At 43.9% G+C, this 12,244-nt stretch overlaps 1 protein-coding gene across 1 annotated transcript in view; it reads left to right on the forward strand.

Moving 5' to 3' along the window:
* Positions 1 to 12,244, forward strand: part of zmym2 (zinc finger, MYM-type 2) — a 230,770-nt gene that overhangs the window by 177,381 nt on the left and 41,145 nt on the right. The window contains exons 17-19 of the mRNA XM_084314398.1: positions 4,234 to 4,355; positions 8,953 to 9,103; positions 11,286 to 11,861. Coding sequence (XP_084170524.1) covers positions 4,234 to 4,355; positions 8,953 to 9,103; positions 11,286 to 11,861 — 849 coding nt within the window. The remainder of the gene's footprint in view (positions 1 to 4,233; positions 4,356 to 8,952; positions 9,104 to 11,285; positions 11,862 to 12,244) is intronic.

The raw sequence follows: 12,244 nt of genomic DNA on the forward strand, positions 1-12,244 counted from the left end.
GGCGGAGTCTGCCGCTGGTTGTGCTGCTGAGGACAATCCCTCTTCCAATGACCAGGAGACAAACATGCTAGACACCTGTTCTCCCCTCTGCAGTGGGAAAGAGTGGAATGGTCAGGAGAGTTACAAACTCTGCACAACCGGCGCTGTGTGTCAGGCACCCGAGCTGTGGCGCTGGCTGGCACCTGAGTCTGCACTGTAACTAGGCGGTCTAACAAACCCACTAGACTCCTCATGTAGTCATGGCCACCTCCGGAACCATCTGTGGGTGCTGGGGACGGTGCCGGAAACACCGAGGCTGTTGCACTCAATACTGGTGCGTCACTGACTATAGGCACATGACACTGGGAACGAACCCTGCGCTCTACCGTACCTAATTCAAACTGTCCACCTGCAGCAGTTCGAGACTTCCTGTCCTGCATGTGCTCATCGAGTCTCTCCTGGATCTCGCAAGCAGACCATTGCCCAGCAGACTTGAATTTAAAAACATTAGCCAATGACTGATCAGGGCAGTGTTTGATAAACATCATGCTGACCTCGTGACTCGGGTCCTCGATACTACGGCCTTGCCTCCTCAAACACTCATCAGCTACTTCTACTGTCCTATTTAACCTGATCCAAAACTCCATAGCATCTTCACCAGGCTTTGGTAGTGTACTATAAAAGTCCGCCAGGGGCATGCTCGAGTATGAGAGTTCACAAAAATTTTGTTTTAGTATGTCAAAAATCATGTGAGGGTTCCTTGTGTGGTCAATAGACTTGTTGTTACGCAACTTTATCCTTACCACATCCCCTGCTTTACCCATGAGCTTAGATAGAATCTCCTGTGATTGCTCACTAACTGGAGTGGCTCGTTTCCTCATGTATGAGGTAACCAAATTCTCCCACTCATAAACAGTGAATTTGTCTGAATTATCACCCCTGAATATAGGGGGCTCTCTGGCGTCTGAGTGCACGACTATTCGGTGTGGCACTGTCACCTCTGAGGGGCGCTCAATAGACCTAATGGTGTCTGTGCTCCTGCTAAACTGCAGCTTAGCTGTGATGGACTCGCCAATCTTTTCTGCCAGCTGTGTGATGAGCGCACTTAACTCTGGCTGTTCACCTGCTAGTCGCTCACTAACTGGTGATTGACTTGGCCCGGCACGGTCCACACACTCTAACACTCTAACACGATTCACGTACCTCGTGGAGGTAAGCTGTGGAGTTTCAAATGTTACGGGATCTGGTCCTGTTGCCTCCGTCTCTGAGAGCCGGTTGTAAAATTCCCCCCCCCCATCCAAGTCCATCTCTACTACCACATCTGTATTCCCACCTTCTGCCATTGTCCTACTTTCACCCTTAGGTGCTTTGGCTTAACAGAAAAAATATTAATTACTGTAGTAGAAATAAAAATAAAATAAAAAAATTAATAGGAATGAAATTGCATAAGAGATTAACCAATTAACTGAATACCTAAATGTCTTTTACACATTCACTGGCATCCTCATCTTCATGTCTTTTTTCTTCTTCACAAGTTCATTGTCCTCTTTAATTGTCTTCATTCACAATTTACAAAACAGTGGCCTGTCCTTCTCCACGTAGGGTGAAAAGTTCTTTTCACCGGCCACTAGATGGCAGCGTCGACATACCTTCACTGTACTGAAGCCTCGTAGGGTGAAGTTCTTTTCACCGGCCACTAGATGGCAGCGTCTCACCATTGATGAGGCTGTGACTGTGGAGTCACTGTGGCTGTGGCTGTGGAGGTAAGCTGCAGTCCCCGGCGAACGATCAGATGACGTTCTCCCTTCTGCCTTTGACGAGTCTTTATCCGAAGGTCGACGGCACCACTGTAACGGATGTTCTCTGTGTGTAGGCCTGCCTAACACACGTGGCTCCTGCGTTGTGTTCTGGGCGTGGTGTAAATGACGAATCAGCACACATGGACGACAGTTCAATCCTTTATTCGATGGCCTGCAATGGAGCCCACCGACCTGTATCAAATGGGTGGTCGAAATACCACAAGAACAGCGTCACAAATATATCTCGTCAAGTCTCCCACGTTGAATAGTTGTTGCAACTTGAGAATATCAAAACCATTACATGTACCGCATGGCTTAACCACATCTCACATAGTAATTTAACATATCAAAACCATTACATGTACCGCATGGCTTAACCACATCTCACATAGTAATTTAACATACTAATCTTATTAGCAATGCATGAAACGTGAATGACAAATTACACAATAGACCGAACTCTTAAGGCACACATACCTGTATCAAATGGGTGGTCGAAATACCACAAGAACAGCGTCACAAATATATCTCGTCAAGTCTGGTGACGGAGAACAATAAATTGACGATATTACCACGGTGAAATACCAATTGTGCATATAATATAACCACACCATTCATTACAACACTATCGAGTCATTATCATCTGTTAACATTCAATTCACATACAAAATATATATACAACAGTGTAATACATAAAAGTGCTGCGCGCTACAATAATCAAACGTACCTCCCACGTTGAATAGTTGTTGCAACTGAATCCCCAAACCGGAAGAGGTTGCTTCTATCATCGCGCTAATAATTGACCCCGGAAGTGCTACACTCTCGAACGTGAACTTCCCAAGTTACATTCAAATAAAAGTGCCTTTGGTATAAAGAAATAATAAACAATTGTAAGCATTAAACATTTGTAAACAGGATTTAATAACATTTCAATCCTTAATAAAATAATAAACAGGATTTGGTGACATTTCAAACCCCAATAATAATAATAATAATCAATGTCCAATTGACCTGGTTACATAAACGGTATGAATTTGCTCTACGGTATGGATTTTGACTATACCGTGTAACCGGTAGGGCAGCTCTAAAATAGCAATGACGTCATGTAACCACAGCGCGACTATTTCACTCGCATTTGCCCCTAAAAATAGATAGAATTAGTCATAGATAATAGATATGTGCGAACTGGAAAAAGTTATTTAGGAGGCTTCGCGCAGTGGGCGTGCCAGCCCCTACCGCACGCATGTAAACACGGGTCTAGTAGTCTAGTGGGACGGGAATGAATGAATGAATGAATGAAAACTTTATTTAACAGATTGCAGAATGGGTACAATACAGTACGGCTCAATACATACAATTGTTAAGGGGATGCAGACCTGAGAAAGACGTTTGTCTTGTTTCCATCAGGGTCCCCCATTTTCAATTCATATAGTAACGTATAGACACGGGAGGACGGCGGCGTCTCCCTGAGCTAACGTTAGCTTAGCTACCGTTACAAAATGACCCAGTCAACTATTCACTTTTAGTTTAATACATGATGAGGCATTGTCTAACCGAACGGTATCTAGTCGGCCAGCTACCGATAGCTCCTGACATCAACAAACGCTCCACAAAGTCTAGTAGAGAGACGTGTATGCTACCTGTTAGCTCACGTTAGCGCAAGTTAGTTCACCGTTCAAAACGAAATGTCCCATTGAACTAAATAATGCACTGAGGCGTTGTATTAACGTTATATATCCGGCTAGCAGTAGCTACAGATAGCTCCTGATATCAATGTCTTATAACACTGATTCGATGCGTATTCGAGCTGAGGGCTTGCTGAGCACAGTTAAGTAACGTTATGCCAATAGGGTCCAGGTGCAGCGCCGGAGAATCCTGGCCGTAGCTCTGCTCGAGGCTACTCGAGTATAGGTCCAGGTGCAGCTCCAGAGAATCCTGGCCGTAGCTGGAGGCTACTAGAGTACACACAGACAGTGGAGCTTGTTGCGTGGTGGCGATGTCTCGCAGATAATACAAGTACAAGTCTAATTATATAATATATATATTTTATAAAAAAAAATAAAAAATTATATAAAATAAAATAAAAAATTATCAAAAACGATGATACCGTGATATATACCGTTACAGTCTATGCTTCAAATTATACTGTGATATAAATTTTAGACCATACCGTCCACCCCTACTACCTGTTGTTGAAAAATTTTTAGACAAACTATACGAATTCTCTATACTTTGTCGCGACTCGAGAGGTGCTGTTTTCACAGCTAATCACTACCAGCATTCTTGTATCCGGCATGATTTAATTGGCAGATCAACACAAAGCTCTCTGGGTACACGTTGTCTTTAGCCATTGCCTTGGAGCCAGAAGGCCTGTGCTGACTGACCAGCAAGCATTCTTTAGTACCTGCACCATTCGGTAATTAGCCTAACTTGGTCTGTTTGTCTGTCTCCCCAGATGTGGATGATGGAGTGAAGCGAGAGTATATTCCTGTCCCCATCCCAGTGCCTGTCTTCCTCCCCGTGCCCATGGCCATGTATACCCAGATCACACCAGCCCCTCTCACCCTCCCTGTACCGGTAAGAACATAAAAGATACCTTGAATATGGCGCGGCTGGGTGGCGCAGCGGACATTACGCTCGTCACCAACGCAAGAGACACCGCGTTCGAATCCGGCTTGGGCCGGCCGTCATGCTAACTCAATTGGCATAGTTAGCGGGTGGGAAGTCGAAGGGTGGTAGTCTGGTCGTTGTGAACAGCGACTCCTACAGGTCGGTTGGGGCGCCTGCACAGCAAAGTCAGGAAAAATGGCGGGGGCAGTGTGAGCCTCCTACACGTTACTCCTCGCCAAATGAGAGTCCGTGCTGGCAGGTGAAAAGATGTGACAGGCTGCCTCCACATGTATCGGAGGGGACATGTGATGCAAGGCTTCTATCCTCCCTACAACCGACCAGTGGGGGGCATATGCGAGCAACGATCAGGACAGGGGAGGGAGAATTGGCACGAGAGGTAAATTGGGATGGGGAGAAAAATCACAGAAAAAAGGAGGAGAAAAAGTAGATCCAAAAAAAAAAAAGATACCTTGAATATGTTACAGCCAGGTTACACCGGCACCTATCGTGGGTATATATATATTAGGGGGCATCACCACTGTCCATGTGTGTGTCTCTGTTTGTCTGTGTGTGTCCCTATCAGCCAACAGTAACATTACATAGCATACAGTTTCCAATCTGATTTGGATGGAACTTTGCACATAGGCTGACAGCGGGCCAAGGACCTGAGATCCACCAGGAGGACCCACTGAGCTCTCTGGCGGTTCAGGAGCGCCATCTGGTGGCCGATCGGCGCAATCGCTTAACAGGAAGTGCCGTAGAGGTTGTGCTGGACGGCCGTATTACTTCCGGGCACTCGGTACATGTCCCGGGACTCTGGCTCATCACACTACATAGCGATCGATTGCCAATAACTCGATAAACAACATGATTTGGACGTATATACCATTATCCAAGCTGGAGATGGACCGGGTAAATCTACATCCCATAATGATAAAATTTCTACTCTACGATGATCGCCCAATGGCGCGCGGAGACTGGGGTGAGTTTTAGCGTGTAAAGTTACCGTCTTCGATACTAACTGCTATTATCAACATTTGACCCACATTAGATGATTGGTATAACGCTGCCCACGGAATTATAAACGCCCCCTAGCCCATCCGGTCAACATCAGATGACGTGTAGTAACTTCTAGAAGTACGTCTAGTTGGAATTTTTTATATCGCGCTGATTGCCATAAAACTGTATTGCATCATCAATATAATGTATTTGGGGCTATAGATCACGTTCTGGAGAAAGCTGCAGAAAGAGATGAAAACATACTTATACATTAGACCATACTTTACTATGAATATGTGAATGAAAAAGTTTAACGTTGCTACACAATGAACAATACATATAGGACTTTGAATGGGCCCTAATAATGGCAATGTAGCAATAGAATTTAAAAAGTTATAGCCCTGCAAAGAAGGGGACTTTCTCTATAGACAAATAGAGCCGGCAACCTACGGTTGATAATGAATTTAACCCATGGCAGCCAAAGTGTTAAGTTGATGAATCCAGTAATCTAGTAAGCACAAAACCGCTTATATTTTTCCTGCAAGTCTAGTTACAAGAAGTCTGTGTAGCTAGTTTTTTTATTTAATTTTTTGTATCCACTTTTTCTCATTTTTCTATTTTTCTCCCATCCCAATTTCGTGTTTCCAATTCTCCCCTGTCTTGAACGTTGCTTGACTATGACCCCCACTGGTCGGTTGTAGGGAGGATAGAAGCCTTGCATCACGTGTCCCCTCCGGTACACAAGGAGGCAGCCTTCACATCTTTTCACCTGCCAGCGCGGACTCTCATTGGCGAGGTGTAACGCATGGGAGGCTCACACTACCCCCGCCACTTCCTGTCTCTGCTGTGCAGGCGTCCCCCAACCGACCTGTAGGAGTCGCTGTCCACAACGTCCAAACTACCACCCATCGACTTCCACCCGCTGGCTCTGCCAATTGAGCCAGTATGACGGCCGGCCCAAGCCGGAAGCAATGCTGACACCCGGATTCGAGACCGGAGTCTCTTGCATTGGTGACGAGCGCAATCTCCGCTGCGCCACCCAGCTGCCCTGTGTAGCTCAGCACTGTTGTGTTTATAGGTCTTTGCCGTGTTCACTATTTGGCCAAACGAGACGACTGGTCTGGACAGAACACACCTTCTTTATCAATTTATTATACGGTCAGTCTCTGGGAGAGGAGAGCATCCAAACCAGGATATTTGTTAATTGTTATTCTATAAAGATTGGTCCCATCAACTCATTTCTGATCTTTTTATTTAATTTGATCAACAATACTATTTAGTATACTTTTGCACACAAGGCAATAACAACAACAACCATAAACTGTATCTCTAGTAATTTGCTTTCATTTTGTCCACTTTGGAAATTCAATAACCAGTGCAAACTCTTAAGAAAACCTTCAGAGAGATTAATAAATGACTAATCAAAAGCGGCGGGATGGGACCCTTAATGAAATGGAACAGAAAGCAGCTGACGACAAGAAATCCTACACTAATGGTATTTTTAAAATATCCTCCACCCTTCCCATCCGGGTGCTCAGGGTTCATGTCCCCCATTAAAGAGAAGACTGTCCACACTAGCATAGGACCACATTGACGCATGAGTCACTGGTTCCACTTTTTAATTTCCTGGTGGTGAGTCAGAGTGAACGTGAACTATGACCAAAACGGGGATGAATGGAGAACCATAGAAGCACTAAGTGGAACCAAGAGAAAGAATATCCACCTTCACTGTTAAGAAAACCTGGTCCAGGTGTCACGGCCAGCGACCACACCCACTGTTTTACAAAACCATTCACTGGAATTAACATTAAAACAGTTCTACTATGACACCAATGTTTCCCCCGGCAGAGTAAAGGCGACGTGGGCCACCCTGCCCACAGTAACTGGTACACATCCTAAAGTCACTTAAAGGAGCAATAGGCAGCCGTTGATTTTGGGCAGAACTTTAGCCTTTTCAAAATCCTAACTTTTCAAATCCTTAAACCGAATTCAACAACGCCCTTCCTGATCAGAACGCATCAGTATGCCTCCAAAGCCAAGCCCCGCCAGGTAGCTAGCAGGCAGCTATGAGTGTACATGTGCAATGTTATGCGCATAACAAGCACACGTATCACTAGAGGGTTTGATAGACAGCCCGCTCATTCCAATCATTTGACTTGGTCGTTCATTTGATTGGATGTCATTGTTTTAGCTCCTGCCCCTTACCGGAACAATGGATTCTTATTTTTTTGGTCTCCACATTTTTTTGTATTATTGATTACTGTTGATATAATTAGAAATAAAAAAAAATTGCCAAAAAAAACTGCGGCAGCCTATTGATCCTTTAATCTGTATTACTTTCAGTGGGAGGGTATCAAGATCTCTCTTCTAAGATTAAATATTTATTCACAAATCCACAAATTCCATGTGTCAGGGTGCAATTTGGGGGGAATGCCGTCCTACATGAGTAACTACAGCCCGGGCAGCTTCAGTTTCACTGGCCACTGAGCTACAGCTAAATATGAAATCTATGGCAGGTTTTGTATTGGCCTGCCACATCAAGGAGAAGTGGTGGAGAGGGGAGCGACTATGGGAGGGAAGTCAGGGATGATGCTACTGAAGGAGTATCTCTCTCACAAATGCCTTTGTGGAGGCGGTTCTCCCTCATGACCGGTGTGTGAACGGACCAGAGTCATTGATGCAGCGTGGATCTCGTAAAGAGCAAGATTAAATTCTCTCTGACCTGCCAAGAGTTTTATAAACATGCTCTTCATCAGAAGGCTCTAAGCTGCACTGTCCAGCAAGCAATAGGAATTCCTCAAAATACCTATCTGGTGTTGAAACGTCTTTCTACTATTACACTGCCCATACCTGTACCCCCCCCCCCCCCCCCCCATGCTGCTAGGATGCCAGAATTTCCCCAAGGGAAATATAAAGGATTATCTTATCTTATCTTATCTTAAACCATTGTCTCCGATTTACCAAATGAGTTATTTGGGTATGAACCAGGGAAGGATTGCAAATTAGCCTGGCTAGGAATCCTACATGCAGTGCATCTGTATCTTGTTATTGTAACATGCTAAAATGTTTTCTTTGTTGTTGTCCCTGACAAATAAACAAATAAATAAATTAAGACATCATTCCTGTTTTGTTCTGTAGTGTTTCTGCTGCTCAGCCATTTGTCCTGTTTGACCTACTAGCCTACATGTGCTTTTAATACATTCATTAATTAATCTAAATGCTTATATTTAGACCAAATGCTTTATACATTATGTGAACCTTACTGTTGCATATTATATTCAGTATTACTTTACTGTCCTGCAAAATCACCATGCTGTTCTTCATTCTGATCATATGGACTTGGTCACTCTACTCGCACCTTGAGCATTGCATCATATTTCAGGAAAGCAGCCGTTTGAAAGTATAACATAGTCTGTTGAGAATATGTTAATTTAATCTATTTGCAAGTGATTTATATTAAATCCCTTGATTTAGAAAAATGGAAACAAACAACAAACAAAATTACTTTCTTGTTGTGTTTTATGAGGTGTGTTTTTATATAACTATAACTGTTCTCCTGGTGCAGATTCCGGTCCCAGTGTTCCTACCCACCACGCTGCAGGGGGCAGAGCAGATTATCCAGGCCATCAGTGAGCTGAAGAGCAAGGTGCCCTCTGACCCCCTGGAGGCCGACCTGCTGGCCATGGCCGAGATGATTGCTGAGGATCAAAAGCCAGGTACATATAGTCAGGCCATGAATATTTGGACATTGACACAATCTTCACAATTTTGGCTCTCTACACCACCACAATGGACTTGAAATAAAACAATCAAGGTGTCCTTTAAGTGCAGTTTCAGCTTTGATTTGAGGGTATTTACATCCAGATCAGTTGAACAGTGTAGGAATGGCCCCCCTTTTTTTAAGGGACCAAAAGTAAATGGTAAATAGCTGTAATTGCCCAAAAGTAATTGGGCAAACTAACGATCATAAATCAAATGGTCACTTTTAATACTTGGTTGCAAATCCTTTGCAGTCAATGACAGCCTGAAGTATGGAAATCCATAGACATCACCAGACGTTTGGGTTTCAGAATTCATCCTGCTGCTTTTATCAGCAGTCACATCATCAATAAATACAAGGGAACCAGTTTCATTGGCAGCCATACATGCCCAGGCCATAACACTACCACCACCATGCTTCACTGATGAGGTGGTATGCTTTGGATCATGAGCAGTTCCTTTCCTTCTCCATACTCTTCTCTTCCCATAATTCTGGTTAATGATGTCTTTAAGTTAATCTTTGTCTCATCTGTCCATAGGATGTTGTTCCAGAACTGTACGATTTTTTTTTGTTGCAAACTCTAATCTGTTCTTCCTATTTTTGAGGCTCACCAAGGGTTTACATCTTGTGGGGAACCCTCTGTAATCACTCTGGTGAAGTCTTCTCTTGATTGTTGACTGTGACACACATATGCCTACCTCCTGGAGAGTGTTCTTGGTCTGGGCAACTGTTGTGATGGGGTTTTTCTTCAGCACAATTGTTTTCCGTGGTCTTCCAGGTAATTTGGTGTTGCTGAGCTCACCAGTGCATTATTTCTTTTTAACATTGTACATAAAAATAGGGAAACAATGTCCAGGCACGCACTCCAGGTTTTTCCAAATTTATTGGCAGCCTGTAATCATGACGTTTCGGTGTGAGAACACCTTCAGAATGGCTTGCATGAAGCATGAAGGGTAAGTGACCCTAGTATATACAAGACAAACAGGAAGTGACAACACATTCCCACAAGAGATCTACAAAAAAGTACAAAATACCACTTACAACCACAACCTTTTCAGAATATGTAAATCAAAAAGAAGCGTATAAATCAAAAAGAAACATGTAAATCACAAAGGGATATATCTATATATATTTATATATTTTATACAGAGTAGGCCTACATCTTAAACTCATGACTCATATAAGCCATCTTTCAATTATAAATATAAAGAATGATAAATGAAAATAAATAATAAACAATCAAATGAAATGAAATAATCAAATGAAACAGGTCAAAACATTTTCCTCATTGAGGCCTCTAGGCTCTAAACAATCCAGATAATGAATATAAAAGCATTCCCTTTGTAGCAAGAGCCTGTCTCTGTCGCCGCCTCTTGGTGGTCTCAAGACCTGCTCTATATCCATGTATTTTAAGCCAGAAATATCATGTCCTAACTTATTAAAGTGCCTTGCAACTGAAGACTTCTCGTAATTTCTTCTTATAGAACATTTGTGCTCAGAAATTCGATTTTTAAAACGTCTTCTTGTTTTTCCAACATAGTAAAGGTTGCAAGGACATTTAAGCAAGTAAACCACAAAATCAGAATTACAGGTAATCCGGCCTCTAACAGCGATACCCCTACCTGTACTTGGTTGTAAATAAAAATTTCTCTTTAATCATGCCATGACAGGACTTCCGGTTATGGCGTTGGGCTGATAGGACGCACGACGTTTGCTCCCCGAAACTTTTGATAATTTGAAGCATTTGCACCTCGACTTTTGCTAATATCCTCCACTCTTTAAGGTACACTAAGTACCATAACTTCTTCCCGGTACCAGAATGACGAGTCGTGGTCGCAAGAACCAGAGCCAACTACTAATCCATCAACACTTTAGCCCGCAGCACGAGGAGAGATCTGCTACTAGCAAGACTCCATTGCCAACAGCGTCAGCAGCAAATGCTAACGCGGCGCAGCTAACACTCGAAATGCTGGTGGGTGAACTTGATAAGCTGCGTAAAAATGTAACAGATGAACTTACCGCATCCATGAACGCCGCCTTAGCCCCACTCCAAGCCTCTCTTCAACAAATCACTGACACGGTAACTTCACACACCACCACGATGACTGCAATGGAGACAGCTCTTTCTGCACATTCAGATGATATTACCACACTGGGACGTGATGTGGCCGTGTTGAAGTCCAAACTGGAATCCACTACTCAGATGAATGAGAAGTTGCAACTAACCATCGAGGATCTGGTGTCACGCTCTAAGCGACAAAATCTCCGTGTGATCGGCATCAAAGAGGGAATGGAGGGAGAAGACCCCCGGCTCTTCATGGCAGCGCTGTTCATGGAGGTGGCGAGAGACGCGCAGCTGGACCCCAACCTGGAGTTGGACCGTGCACACCGCAGTCTGGGCCCGAAGCCGCAGCAAGGATCCCGACACTTCATTGTCCGCTTCCATAAATATACCCAAAAGGAACGGGTGCTTTTGTGGGCTAAGAAGAACCGAGATGTCGTATACAAAGGGCATTCTATCAGGATCTTTGAAGATTTCAGCGCCACACTCGCCAAGAAACGGGCCACCTTTAACAAGGTGAAATCCCAGCTCTACAAAGATGGGATACACTTCGGCCTCGTCTATCCAGCCCGCCTTCGGGTTACCGTTAACGGACTGACTCGCATGTTCGAGACCGCGGAGGAAGCAGAGCTTTTTTACGAGGGTATTAGCAGTAAGTGACCAATTCTTAGGACTGCCCACATATCCCATTCGAATAATTATTTACAGTTTGTTTGTTTGCCTTTTTCCCTAATTACTCATTAGGCTGTTATAAATGGTCTTTGGGAACACTACAGGCTTTGTTTATGGGATGTGTGATGTGAAAGGACTTGCATATCAGAAGTGTATGTTACAATATAGTATAATCATGGGGTTACAAACGTCGTCCTAACTACAGTAACTGGTTGTGCTGATTAAAACGGTACATCACGTGTCAAGTTCAGGGGGATACGGGGGGAGGGAGGGTTTGTTTGTTTTTGTGTTAAACACAGACGGGTTTGATATAAAGAGGCATTACGTGCCTAGCTCAGGGGGACACGGCGCTAGGGGGGGTTT

Source organism: Notolepis coatsorum (assembly GCF_963971535.1).
Source record: "Notolepis coatsorum genome assembly, chromosome: 5".
NCBI classification, from domain to species: Eukaryota; Metazoa; Chordata; class Actinopteri; order Aulopiformes; family Paralepididae; genus Notolepis; species Notolepis coatsorum.